We start from the raw sequence: 14,616 nt of genomic DNA, 5'->3' as shown, positions 1-14,616 counted from the left end.
CCCTTTTCCTTTTGCGTTTCTGCGTCCGGACTGCCCAGACAAAGGGCTCCGCTTTCGTGTTTGTAAACAGCGGGTCGGCATTGAGGAATTTGAAGTCCGGTTTACGGTGTGAAATTGCTGAACCAATGTCCAAAATTGTTTGTCTGTCGTAGACAATAAGGCAGACAAAATCCAAGACAAAAAACATAAGAATTGTGAACAAAACAAACAAAACACTACCATGTTGTGTCGGAGCTCGCAACGCAGCAGCCATACTCGGTGCCATCTTGAGTTAAACTAATGGTTTGTGTACCACCGGTGTAACCATGGTTACAGGTGATCAACTTATCAGAGCGAATGTCAGTAACAACAACAAAACTCACCCTCCTACCCTAAAAAAAATAAATAAAAAAAATAATGAAAGGAAGATAAAGAGTCTTAATAACAGGTACTGTAAGTAGCACATCTTTCACTGTTGTTTTGACTTTACAAAAGTTAGGCAACGATGATGATTGCTAGTCATATCAGATTAAGTCAAACGGTGCAAATGGTGGAAATTATAACTTAGCTAGAAGGCAAATAGACCAAGGTAGTAACTGAATTAAAGACTGGCATTGTTACCAGCATAAAGTAAAAAAATGTTCTCCATTGCCCTTCCTCGAAAATGAAATTGAAAGCACTGCAGTATCACAATCCATAATAAAATGTCCCAGCGCTATCTAATGAACTACCGCGCTAAGAGACGGTCCAGCAAAATATCTTACCTGTCGAGCGAGAAAAACTCCATCTCTGGGTTGATTTTTAATTCTTTCTCTGAGTTGTTGCCACCTCTGAAAAAGACAAGCCGATGTATTACGGGCTCTGTCGTTTTCCACTTTTTGCTTGCAGACTCTTCTTAACTGAGGTTTCATTATTTTGAAAACAGGTGATTCTGCAGAGGGTTGCCTCTTTGAATGATCCATGGTCATTGTTGGTCATGTGTTGTGGCTACAAGCTGTCAGCTTCAAACTACCACCACGCCCATCACCGCACATAAACACACGCTGTATAGCTAGCTGGACCTTCTTTTCTTTATTTACGGACATGATGTAAACACACACGTATGACTGATGGAAGTATGCAATTTCCCACCAAATCTGTCCCGACAGCTCTAAAATATAAATCATTCTTACCGTAGTGAATCGGGGTAAGGCAAATAAATGGTTTGGAAGACGGAGTGTTGGTGTACTTGCTCATTAATGAAATTTTGTTCATTTTTAACAAAAAAATCATACATAGTGTAGCTTTAAAAAAGAGGATATCTGGAGCAGATACAAAGTTTAATTTCACAGCAGGCCGTGTGCGCTTCTTCCCTCTCTCACTCGCAGTGTGCTCAGGAAAATGTCCTCTCGCAAGATGAGCAAAGTAGCTATGGAAATCACTTCGGTGGTGGTGCGGGAAGCGGATTTCCGAGACACTGGCTTGCAAGTTGCTATGGATGTTTTCCTTTTTAAGTTTTCTTTAAATCTGTGCATGCTTGCAAGTTATTTTCCCACTGAGCGGGCTTTTTCAAGTGCAGTATAATCGTCTCAGGTGTGTCAGGTCCCGTATTTCAATGGACAATGTTGACATGTTAATTTTGCTCATCAAAAAATTTATCTAGGATGTAGTAAGTAGCTTAGAAAATGACTATTTTAGGCTAGGTATACCAATTTTTATCAAATAATTTTTACCCTGCTGCTCAAGAAGGCTATTTTCAACGAGGTGCCGACTGCTTAACGGGTTAAACTTATTTTTTAGTCTGTGTGCACGCCATGTTTAAAACAGTACATTAGGTTTATTGTACATTTCTTCTTCTTCTTAGTATTATTTTTACATTGTAACTGTTATTGGTTAACATTTTTAACAGAACAGCTGTCATTTTAGTGTAGATCATAGGCTAATGCACGTCGTGAAATACGCACAACTTTTCAGCACATTTTTTCCCCTCGTAGATTTAGCTTACCTGTTAATTATTTTCAAAAATGTCCTGACTGTTTTAATATGTTAAGTAACTTTTACTTGGTGAATTCCTTTTAGAACAGACTATTAGGATTGCTCTATTGGTCCTACACAACAGTAATCGTTCAATAGTTTTCCATTGTTTGCTAGCAGCCATATCACCCTGTAGCTTAAGACCAGTTGCCCACTGAAGCTAAGCAGGGTTGAGCCTGGTCAGTACCTGGATGGGAGACCTTCTGGGGAAAACTAAGGTTGCTGCTGCTGGAAGTGGTATTAGGGAGTCCACCAGGGGGTGCTCACCCTGTGGACTGTGTGGGTCCTAATGCCCCAGTAAAGTGACAGGGACACTATACTGTAAAAAGGCACCATCCTTTGGATGAGATGTTAAACCGAAGTCCTGACTCTCTGTGGTCATTATATATCCCAGGGCACACCTTGTAATGAGTAGGAGTGTAACACTGGTGTCCTTGCCAAATTCCCCCATTGGCCCTTCTCAATCATGGCTTCCTAATAATCTCCATCCCTGAATTGGCTACATAACTCTACTCTCTCCTCTCCACCAATAGCTGGTGTGTGGTGAGTGTACTGGTGCACTATGGATGCTGTCACTGGTCGTGGTTGAGGAGAGTCCCCTGTTCACTGTGTAAAGCACTTTGAGTGTAGTGTCAGAAAAGCGCTATATAAATTTAACTTTCATTCATTCATTTTCAATAAATGTATTCGCTAACGTTGATTCAGTGAGTGCATGTCGTGTTCTATATTAGATGTACAATGATCATAATGCACGGTAAGCACGTTGCAGACAAATGCCCCTTTTCAGCAGAAATTATTGTCGAATTTGGCAGTAGGAATAGGTTAAGTATTTTAAATAAGTCGCATATACACACAAAGTTGTTTGACTGTTTTCTGAGGGTTTCTTTCTTTTCAGACTTGTCGACTACAAAATGTATGTTTAAACATCATAAATTGAAATTAGCCATTCTGCACATCCCTACTTTTCAAAGGGGTTTTATAACAAGGACTCAATGCTTTAATTGATCTTTTGAAATTGTACTATGAAAACATACTGTACCCAGTGCAAAAAGAACATTTATCGAAATCAGGCTTCAAAAAATGGCTCTTTCTGAACTTCTACAACTTATTGACACCAGACCTTTGAAAACATGACCGTCCACATTAACTCATTGATGACATCTATTTGGTGTTAAGAACATATGGCCCAACCTGTCACAGTGAGGTTAGAAGGGAAGGTATGATAGATGGCATCATTTCTAAACAGTAGAAGAGCTGCCGTTAAGAGTAAATGTGGTAGTCTATCAAATTTTGTGCTGTCTTTGGCTGTGAGTTGCACCACATCCTTGCGAGAAAAAAACAAAAAACAGTAAAGTTTATTTTTCACAGGATCCCTAATTTTTTATCGTTTTGTCACAATGTAGTGGAGGCTTTGCAAAGATAAAATGTGTGTGATATTTACATTTTTTTTTATATGTAAATTTTCCTTGTTTTTTTTTTATTTTTATTCTTATGTAAATTATCTTCAACATTCTTTTAATTGTACAGCACTTTAGTAGTAGTTTTTAAAGTGCTTCATAAATAAATTTGAATCAAATGTATGAATTTGGCAGATGCTTTTATCTGAAGCAACTTGCAGTGCATTCAAGGTAAACATTTTATCAGTTTGTGTGTTTGCCTGGGAATTGAGCCCATAACCTTGGCATTGTTAGCACCATGCTCTTCCAGTTGAGCCACGGGAACTACTATCATAGCAAGGGATCTGACACATTGCAATAACAAAATAAAACAGACATCAAGAATGATTATACATGTATAAATGCTCAAATATACAGACCTGCAAGATCTTCTTTGGAAGTGGCCATGTGAGGAGAACTGTTTCCTGGTTCAATCTTCAGAGACAATCAGAAATGGAAAGAACAAGCAAGAGTTTCATCAAAAACATCCACAAGTTCCATTGTACTTTAGGTTGCTATATTTAAGATGTCTAAAACTAATGTTTGGCCAGCAGTAAAGACTTTGCGGATACATTTATTTGATAGTATTTGTCACAAAAACAAAATAAGACTTGTAGGTGTCATCATGGTATAATTTTGACCTTATTTCAACCTTAAGTGATCAAAATGTATTTTAATGGAACATCATGCATTTAAGCAGAATTGATACTTTCAGTGTATTGCCATATAAAAATTATACATGAGCTCAGATGACAAAACAAAACTTATAACAGAAACAAAAAAAACAGGAATTGTCTTGCTTTTGAAATAAAGATTTTGATGTACTATTTGGACACCTAACACAGATCAGTTTCACATTTAGCTTTATAGTCAAGCCCCTGACCTAGAGGAGACATTTAGCCCTTTTCCACCGAAACTGCGATGGTTCTTGTGCCGAGCCTGTGCTCCGCTGATTCACGGCCGGGGCAGTCTGGAGCCTATCGTAAACCGCTCCACCGACCTGAGAGCCGAACGGTGACAAAACGAGCTACTGTCTATGTGGTAGTTTCACGTGACTACCTCAAACATAAACAAACATGGCATGTCACAGTGTGTTTGTATTCAGCTTTTACTCTTGTTTTTGATGGCATATTTAAACATATGAATTAATGCAATCCATCGTTATTACATTGCTCACAAGATTGTCAAAGATGACATCTATGCTAAAGACGACAGGTAATGTATGAACTATGGTGTAACTTGCTAAGTTCTGTAAACTATTACAGTGGAATTCTTATTAACATTGGTGTAGCAGATGCTTGTTTTTGGATTTTTGCCATAGCATATAATATTATTGATTGAGAATCCCGCCATTTTACTTAACAGATAGCCGCGATCTTCCAAACTTAGTGAGGAGCTGGTCAAAAATCCCCTTACAGAACAAAACAATGCACAATATAAGATGACAACAGCTGCAGAGGACACCGGCGATTCACTGTTTATCACGAGCGTTACTGAATTCAATGCCCCGGTTAGTTAGCAGGCTGGTCGTGTCCGAGTCCAAAACATCGTTGCTTTGTCCACTGTCGCTTTTGCTTATGTTCTTCTTATGGTCCCTGTACTCCCTTAAGTGTTTTTCAATTTGTTTATGATTTAGTCAGTTGTCCGATTGAAGGCGGCGTGCATCATTTCGTGCTGTATCTTTATTCTCGTAGAGTATTTTTTTTCCTTTGCAATCTCTCTAGTTTATCTCGGATCTTCGTAGATACCATATCCCAAGTAGAGCACTCGTTTTGTTGTGTTACCTGAGTGCTTTTGATGTCTGATAATTTTGTGGGTTTTTTATTGTTGTTATAGAACAAAGTACTCTTTGCTGCAGATGGTAGCTACTGTTGTTATTTGGGAAAACTTTAACATGGTGATGAAACATTATCCCGCCCTCCGTCCCCTGATGAAATTGGTTCCTGCGTAGAGACCAGTAAGCTTTTGGGGCCGGTGTCGAACCAGATTTTCGGCTCCGGAATGGCCTTTTCTGCTGTGGAAATGCGTGGAACAGTTCGAGAATTCGCACCGGTCCAGGAACCCGAACCCTGTCGGTGGAAAAGGGCTAATTGAGAAACACAAAAGTAATCTATCAGTCCTATTACATTACACATACAGGGGACCAGAGGAGACTCTCCATTAACAGCCCAAAAAACTTAACAGTAATCGCTAATTTCCAGAGCATCAACTACGATTCATCCAGAACACACAGCACATACAAAATAGACTTTACAAAAAAAACGCCATACCTTTAATGGTGTTTGTCTAAATGTGATGTAAGCTTTATAAAGAAACATTTTGTGAGAGCTCAAAAGAAACATTTTTCTACCCGATTAGTTTTTTGATATGTTTTGCACTCTATGGACTCAATTATTGTAGTTAAACTAAAAAAACATATCCGATAGATGCGACATGCTCAACAGATGCTAAAAAGAGCACTGTAGCCTTGGCTCATTTTTGGACATTTATTTGACCGAATAAGACATAAATTACTTCTGACTTATAATCTGATCAATTGAATGTTTTACAATCTGCAAAAATAAGAGATACTGTAAATATCTGTCCAGGAAATTGAAACCAGATTAATACCATGGGCACACAAAACACAAAACACAAAACAGATTACAGATAACAATGTTCAATGGCCAAAAATAAACTGCAAAACAGCATTTTAACAACCTGAACAGTGTTTCAGGGTTTTGCTATGTGCAAGGGCAGATCAGATTCTTTCGGATAAGATACTGTTTTTAAGGAAGATAATATATTCTGAGTGAGATCAGCGGTGGGTGTGGATTATTCTCTGGAGGCGTGTTAATGACGGCAATCAATCATTGTGGGGTAATTTGCATGTCAACTTCTTAAGCGCCTCCACTGACCCCAAACGAATGACTTCACACTTCAGGGGTTGAGAGTTCAAGATCTAGATAGCATCTCTATTCCAAAGCAGTGAGCTGCCTAACTAGGCAACACTTTTAGTGAAAGTAGGCACACTCCTGACATAAAAACTACTCTAAATAGTCAAAGGCAAAACTGTGCTTCCTTTGTAAAATACCTTTATGTGCCAAATTTTAAGGGAGAATCACATGTATTCTTTGTGGATAGAATAAACCCTGAATGCATTACAAGTCATTCCCAAGTCAAAGGGAAATACAGAAATCAGTACTGAACATTTCCAATAAAAAAATAAAACAACAAGGTACAAGATTGTGTAATTAACATCTATAATGAAGGAATGAACTACAATCTCATGGAGCATTGCTAATGGCGTAACTGAATAAAAAATAGGTGGAAAAATACTAACTATTGATTAATAGTTGTTGATTATAAGTATAAAAACAATATATTGTGAGTAGTTTGAGAATGTCGGGAAAGCGACTCAATTGCATCATTCATAGTGCATCATCGGAGTGGGCGGTCACTACAGAGCTCTTTTGCCGCAATTCTCTGATTGGTGGATTTTCCCTGTCAGGATTATGTGTAGTGTTTAAAATAAAGGCGGGTTCAACAGAAGCACATACCATCGATTAACAACCTCGAGCTCATGGTAGGTCTGTCTTTAAAGGTTTATAAGTAATATTATTAGTAAACAATTCCCCAATGGAGAAAATGAATGGAATTTTGACTTCCTGAACTGGTCAGTTGCACTCTATTCTGCTTGGTGCAGCTAGTTGCACAGAAATTACACACTTCACATTTAACTTGAACGGGCGTGCCTTCAAAACATGGCCCTCATGGCAAAAGGTGTTGAAAGACAGCTAGAATTGGTGGCATAACATGCAAAGACATCTACCTGGTGCATGTTTACACAGAAGCATTAATTAAAAAAATTGTGTAGACGAAAAACAAAACCACATCCTGTATGAATGACCCTTAGAAGACAGCTTATCTAGACAGTTGACAGTGAGGTTTTGGAACAGCACCCAAATCGCTGGGATAAGGAAATGATAGCATCAAAGTATAAAATAGTGAGCGTATAATGATACAGAGCAGTGGTGTAGTCGGGGCCATATGCACGTTAAGCTGTATGCTTAATTTTTTCCAAGGGCTGTTTGCGTTTAAAGACTTCTAAGGATCAATTTTTGCATATATCCTCGATATACACGCTTGTTTTGCTGCTTCATAAATTCATAATCTACTGTCATGTTAGCTTCCCTTTAACTGTATTGGATGGTGTTTTGTGAAACTGGAGATTCTTTGTTGTAATTGGTGCATTATCACTTGAATTCTACCCTGACAACAGCTGTCACCGCCATCATCGAGGGAATTTATAACAGTGTGTGGAGAGAGAGAGAGTCACCCTCACACTGAAGCAGTATCAGGTCAAATTAATTAACAAAATATGCCAAACGCCCTGTAAAATAAGGAATTGTCCCGTAATTAAGGGAAAAAAATTGCGTTCCGTATGAAATCCATCCGCGATGCTGTTTGTCCGTATTTTAGCGTCACACACCCAAACTGCTGAGAATGTTTCACAAATCGAGAGAAATGGACCTGAAACACACACCTTTCGCGTGAGTTGTGTGAGATATCGGATGTTGCATTACACGGACGCTATACTTGACAGAAACGGCTGAGGGAAAGATCAGTGACAATCAGTGGACATCTTCTGTTGTGTTTTCTGTCAGAAGCAAGATAATTTTTTTCAAAATCATTTAGCATTCGAGTGCATGTTTATTGTTTCCCACCACGGGATTTTAAAACAACAGTAAACGCACCTATTCATGACATGCCATTACATGTTATTGCATATGTCAGAACTTGTTCTGGAAGAGAGAGAGAGAGAGAGAGAGAGAGAGAGAGAGAGAGAGAGAGAGAGAGAGAGAGAGGTAACACAAACTGGATTACTGCATTAATTCAATATAAGAGTACAGTGGTACAGGTTTAGTTGAAACACTTTTATATTCTTATATTTCCCTTATGATAAACACTATTTACTGCCAGAACAACAACACTAATCCAAGGAGAAATACACTATTTTCATTTTAAGTCTTTTCTCTCCCTTTCCCTCTTCTTCCTGTTCGTTGTATTACGTGTTTTTCATTTTAAGTTTAGAAGGGGACGTTCGCACTGAATGCGTTTTTAAGGCTGCTGTGGGCACTGACTCACCAAAACTGGACAGCTGAAGACATAGCCTGACTGGAGGGGGCCCACAGAATGGCTGTTCCATATTGTATATTGCATCTAAGTGCATTCAGTGGGAGATGCGGATATATAAACGGAGACAGCGCGCAAAAGTGAAAGCCGCCGGGGCAGTGCACATGTTGATGAAAGAATTGTCCGCAAACCCCAGTATTATACACAGTATATATACATATTTTAAGTTGTTCAAATGTAATAATTTTATGTTAGCAAATTAAACAAATTAGCAAATACATATTTTGATTAAAATAAAAATCGAATTTTTCAATTTATAGTTCTTCAGAAAAAGAAATTATGCATTCGTAAGACTTTTACGTTTAGACACTTAGAAAAGCCTCATTTTTTTGGTTACTAGAACTTATCTGGGTTAATAGTGTAACATGCTTAATTCCTGTAGTGAACTGGATGCCAAAGTCCCACAGATAGCACATGCAAATAAACTTTTACCAGGTGCAATTCATGCTTAGTGAATTCCCCCCTTGATGATTAATGCTCTGTTTTGTTAAGCAAGATTTTGCAAATGAGATTTCACAGTGGGCGGGGCTACTCAACAAAATGTCGTAGCAATGGAAACCAAGCGTTCGGCAAAATGTCCGGTCCGCAATTGCCACTGGTTAGGACAAAAACTCAAATTAATATGGAAAAGATCACTTGTTGATATATCACAAATATCACGGCTGGTTAGGACACAATCTTACGTTTAAAATGTATTCTGTTACAAATTTCTAATTAGGCTTCTTCCTATGTAATGTAATCAGTAATCTAAACCAAATATGACTACATGTATATGAAAGTAACATCCCAATATAAAAGTTATTGGTAACACTTTAGTTTAATGTGTCCTTGTTACACATATTACATGTATTTACTATAGTAATAACAGTCAATTATACGCAATTACAAGCAACTATCCCTAAACCAAACCCTTATCCTAAACCTAAACCTATAGTAAGTACATGTTATTAATTAGTAATAATCAGTAATTACTTTTGTAATTGCACTGTAACAAGGACACATTCAAATAAAGTGTAACCAAGTTATTAGCTATTTTAGTTACTTTTGGATAAACACAAGGCAATTTACGCAAAAAACGAAAAGAAAAAATCAAACTATTTTAAGGATTCTCAACTAGTTTTGCTTTAGGACCCTTATTTAACATTGTATATCAAGCGGTGACCAACACAGTACCAAAATTGAATGTCCTCACAACCAAGCTCTAGATTATGGGGGGAATTTGATGTTTGTAAACAGTGTGCTGTTTATTTGTTGGTTTAGCAGTCAATTTACTAAACAAATTATGCAGATCAAGCAACAGCGCAAACGCGGGCACAAAATCTGCACTAAATGCGAATTGCATGGCACAATTCCGACCTTGTGGATTACTACTGCCAAGATTGATATAAAATGTACAAAAACATCTCTTTTAAATAAAATTCAGTTTACCGCCTGCTTTCCTTTCCTTATTTACACAATGTAAATAATGCCGGGAAAACAGCACACATAATACAGTTTTGTGAATAAATCGCAATCTGTAATAAGCCTAATTTACATAGAAAGGAAGTGTTTTTCCAGGAAAAGGAATGACAATGACTTAATTTAAAATTACTCAAGAGAAAGCCCTATTTCAACCCTGATTGCACCTGCTTAAACTAGATTGCGTGTGGTTAGTGAATAAGACTTCTATAGTGAATTGAAATTGTTTTTTTAAAGGAATACCCCTTTTTTTTTGGTATCCTAATCACACAACACTCCACAAATCTGTATAAAATATGTGATGTGTGGTGATAGCGTGTTTGGCTCAATCCTTGGCCTTGCAAAAAACGACTGTAGAAGTCAGATTACCAATCCATTTACCGATTGTATTTTGTCAACACACATTTCAGTCCAAATCCAGTTAAGTGGAGCAGACACACGAACAGCCAAAACTCATAAAAAAAAGCCTGGTGGATGAGCTGAATGAAAGAGTAATGTTAGGATGTGTTTAAACCAATTCCAAAGACTAAATCTTTTGTGATGCATTTACGTTAGAATCCACATGGGCGAATGCCCACTGGAAACATTACTTTCTCTGACAGGTACAAAAAGATCTGTGATGCAGAGTTTATGAAGCTTCCCCTCTCATGTTGAGAAATTAGTTGTAACCCTTTATGTGTGACATTATAATTATGGCAATAATAACAGCTGCTTCGCTATGCTGAGACTATCCGCCAGATAAACCCTTATCCCGCAGCATAAACATTAAATCCAGGAAAATCACAGACTCTTTAATCTTGCTATGATACATTGCAATTTTACGAACTTCACAGCTGATGGTGACGAAACGAGGTGGAGAGGTGAACTTCATGACAAGTTCACACTAAGACTGAGAGGACGACTTCATTCTCTTTGAAGCTTACGGTGGTGATATGACATTTACATTTATTCATTATACTGACACTAAACTAAAATACATTTTCATAATACCAAAGCTAACTTAAATTAAATGTCCAAAAAGTAATTTTAGTTTGAGTTTTTTATTCACAGAAATGGTGTGCAGCAAAGCCATTAACTGTATCTGTGTCTGTATCTGTATCTGTTGCTAAGGCAAAATGATCTGTATCTGTATTCGGATATAACCGGATGTAGATGGGGCTTAAACCGGAAATGTGTCAAAACGAAATGCCCCTTTTTTAATGTAACTACAAGATTCATAGTTTCTATTTATCAAATATGCCTTGTATAAATCATAATTGTATTATTGTTATTATTAGTAGTATTAGTTTTAAATATATTATTAGTTTATTTTATTTTATTACCAGAAAAGTAATATGTGTTATAAAATGTGGATTGCTCTCACTCTTCTTCAGTGTTGTCAACTACAAAAAAAGCTAGGTAATTATACTAAAACATTTTGTTTAAATCTGAAATAATGACAGTGTGCATTACACTTTAACACACATCTGACACAGATCGGATATTAATGCACAAGATCTAATTTTTTTTTTTTGCCATCAGATATGAGCCACTTACCAATGTGGTTCCATATCAGATACATATCCAATATCTGTTGTAGATATCGGATGTCTACAACAGATACAGCACATCTCTGGATTTACCTCTACGAGAGCAATTTATATGCCCTGAAATTATGGATTTTTATCTCACTGTTGGTTTAACCATGTGTTTGGACCAAGGTTATAATAGTTTGAAATGTAGTTTTTATTTCTATTTCGTTTTAAATTTTTCGCACCAATTTAGCTTAGTTTTATTTGGGTTAGGGTGTAGAGAGAAAGAAAATCAGAATAAATTATTAGATATTATATTGTTTCTGTTCTCTTTGTTTTAACATCATGCATTGGCAACACAATGAACAGTCATTCCAATAAAGGTTCAAATGTGTCTTACAGTTGTGCTTAAAAGTTTGCATACCCTTGGAGAATTGGTAATATATGTACCATTTTTAAAGAAAACATGAGTGAGCAGGCAAAACACATTTCTTTTATTTCTTATGGGATTCATATTCAACTGTAGGTTATAACAGAATGGCACAATCATAAAACAAAACATGACAACAAAGAAAAAAATCAAATGACCCCTGTTCAAAAGTCTGCATACCCTTAGTTCTTAATACTGTGTATTAAGTGCCTCCAGGTCAAGCAAAGTCTATTGGTCGTCTTGCATGAACCACACGTTTGAGATCTCCCCAGAGTGGCTTGATGATAATAAGGTCAGGAGACTGTGATGGCCACTCCAGAACCTTCACCTTTTAATGCTGTAACCACTGGAGGGTCAACTTGGCCTTGTGCTTAGGGTCATTGTCGTGCTGGAAAGTCCAAGAGTGTCCCATGCGCAGCTTTCGTGCAGAAGAATGCAAATTGTCTGCCAGTATTTTCTTATAACATGCATTCATCTTGCCATCAATTTTCACAAGATTCCACATGCCTTTAGAGCTCACACACTCCCAAAACATCAGTGAGCCACCACCATGCTTCACAGTGGGGATGGTATTCTTTTCACTATAGGCCTTGTTGACCTCACTCCAAATTACAGTGTGCCAGAAGCTGTGAGATGTGTCAAGGTGTTGTCGGGCATATTGTAACCAGGCTTTTTTGTGGCACTGGCCCAGTAAAGGCTTATTTCTGGCAACTTGACCATGCAGCTCATGTTCAAGTATCATCGTATTGTGCTCCTTGAAACAACCACACCGTCTTTTTCCAGAGCAGCCTGTATTTCTCCTGAGGTTACCTGTGGGTTTTTCTTTGTATCCCGAACAATTCTTCTGGCAGTTGTGGTTGAAATCTTGGTCTACCTGATCTTGGCTTGGTATCAAGGGATTCCTGAATTTTCCACTTCTTAATAAGTGATTGAACAGTACTGACTGGCATTTTCAAGGCTTTGGATATCTTTTTATATCCTTTTCCATCTTTATAAAGTTCCATTATCTTGTTACGCAGGTCTTTTGACAGTTCTTTTCTGCTCCCCATGGCTCAGTATCTAGCCTGCTCAGTGCATCCACGTGAGAGCTAACAAACTCATTGACTATTTATACACACTAATTGCAATTTAAAAAGCCACAGGTGTGGGAAATTAACCTTTAATTGCCATTTAAACCTGTGTGTGTCACCTTGTTTGTCTGTAACAAGGCCAAACATTCAAGGGTATGTAAACTTTTGATCAGGGCCATTTGGCTGATTTCTGTTATCATTATGATTTAAAAAGGAGCCAAACAACTATGTGATAATAAATGGCTTCATATAGTCACTATCCTTAAATAAATGATGACCAGTCATATTTTCAAAATCAATGCCAAAATTTCACAATTTCTGCCAGACTGCTATGCAAACTTTTGAGCACAACTCTAATTGAAGTCCCAGACACGGCTAGCGCATTTTCTATAGGGTGACCAGATTTTGAAAGTCTCAAACTGGGACACCTGGGGGGTTTGCGATACATGCATCCATCCATCCATCCATCTATCTATATACAGGGTTGGGAGGATTACTTTTGTAATGTATTCCACTACAGATTACAGAATACATGCTGTAAAATGTAATTTGTAATGTATTCTGTTAGATTACTCAAGGTCAGTAACATATTCTAAATACTTTGGTATACAAAAATTATTATCAAGAATATGATTTTTGACCTAATATCAAAAGTCTTACTACAAAAAAAGAAATTATGATCCAACGTGAATTTTCTTGATAATAAAATAAGATCGTGTCTGGTAACGTGCATGTAAAATGGCTAGAAATAGCATTTTAGCTTAGCGTAAAGCTGACAGTTTACACATGGTTTATTTCTATTTCTTCTGCTCCAAACTTACTTCAAACTTACTTCTCTGTCTGCTCGTATGAATATAACACATCATAAGAAAGTGTTTCACCGCTGTTCAAATGCACTTTGGATCGCATCATTTATATATATAAATGTTTCCATATGAAAGGACTAAATATTAAATGAAACAAATGACAATAAAATGCAAAGTAATCTCTTCAGTAATCAAAATACTTTTTGAATGTAACTGTATTCTAAGTTTAAATTTAATTTTAAATTGTAACTGTAGTGGAATACAGTTACTTATATTTACTATTTTAAATACATAATCCCGTTACATCTGAGCTTAAGCAACAGAATTTCATGTTTCCCAAACTCACAGAACACCCAGTGTTTTTAATAAAAACACATTACTTCTGTGTAAAACACTATTTTATGGTATAATCAAAATGTCTAAGGGCGGTTACAGTTTCACCACATTTATGTGTTGACTTTGCTTCTCACTGTGCCAACCACCCAAAATATAATTGCATGTTTGTTTGCCTATAAAAGCAATGACCCTTGAATACCCAGTGTCACATGCCTGGTGACTGCCGCCATCTTGCCACAACCAGAAAAGAAAACAAACGCAATCATTCCCTGTTTCCTAAGCCCTAAATCATTGCGGTGGCAGATGTGGCTGAAGGGTCACCCAAAATCTGTCTGACTCCCTCTGCCATCCGTTCTGCTAAAGTCATTATGTGGTTTGAAGCAGGAGTTCCCGGTCAGTACA

General features: G+C 37.3%; 1 protein-coding gene across 1 annotated transcript in view; it reads right to left on the bottom strand.

Moving 5' to 3' along the window:
• The window catches only part of LOC127439788 (ras-specific guanine nucleotide-releasing factor RalGPS1), a 173,094-nt gene that overhangs the window by 26,302 nt on the left and 132,176 nt on the right, over positions 1-14,616 (bottom strand). The window contains 1 exon segment of the mRNA XM_051696001.1: positions 3,809-3,876. Within this exon segment, the coding sequence (XP_051551961.1) occupies positions 3,809-3,876 (68 nt within the window).

This window comes from Myxocyprinus asiaticus, chromosome 4, assembly GCF_019703515.2.
Source record: "Myxocyprinus asiaticus isolate MX2 ecotype Aquarium Trade chromosome 4, UBuf_Myxa_2, whole genome shotgun sequence".
Taxonomy (NCBI): Eukaryota; Metazoa; Chordata; class Actinopteri; order Cypriniformes; family Catostomidae; genus Myxocyprinus; species Myxocyprinus asiaticus.
Note: the sequence above shows the minus strand (reverse complement) of the source record. Positions and strands in the feature narration are given on the sequence as shown.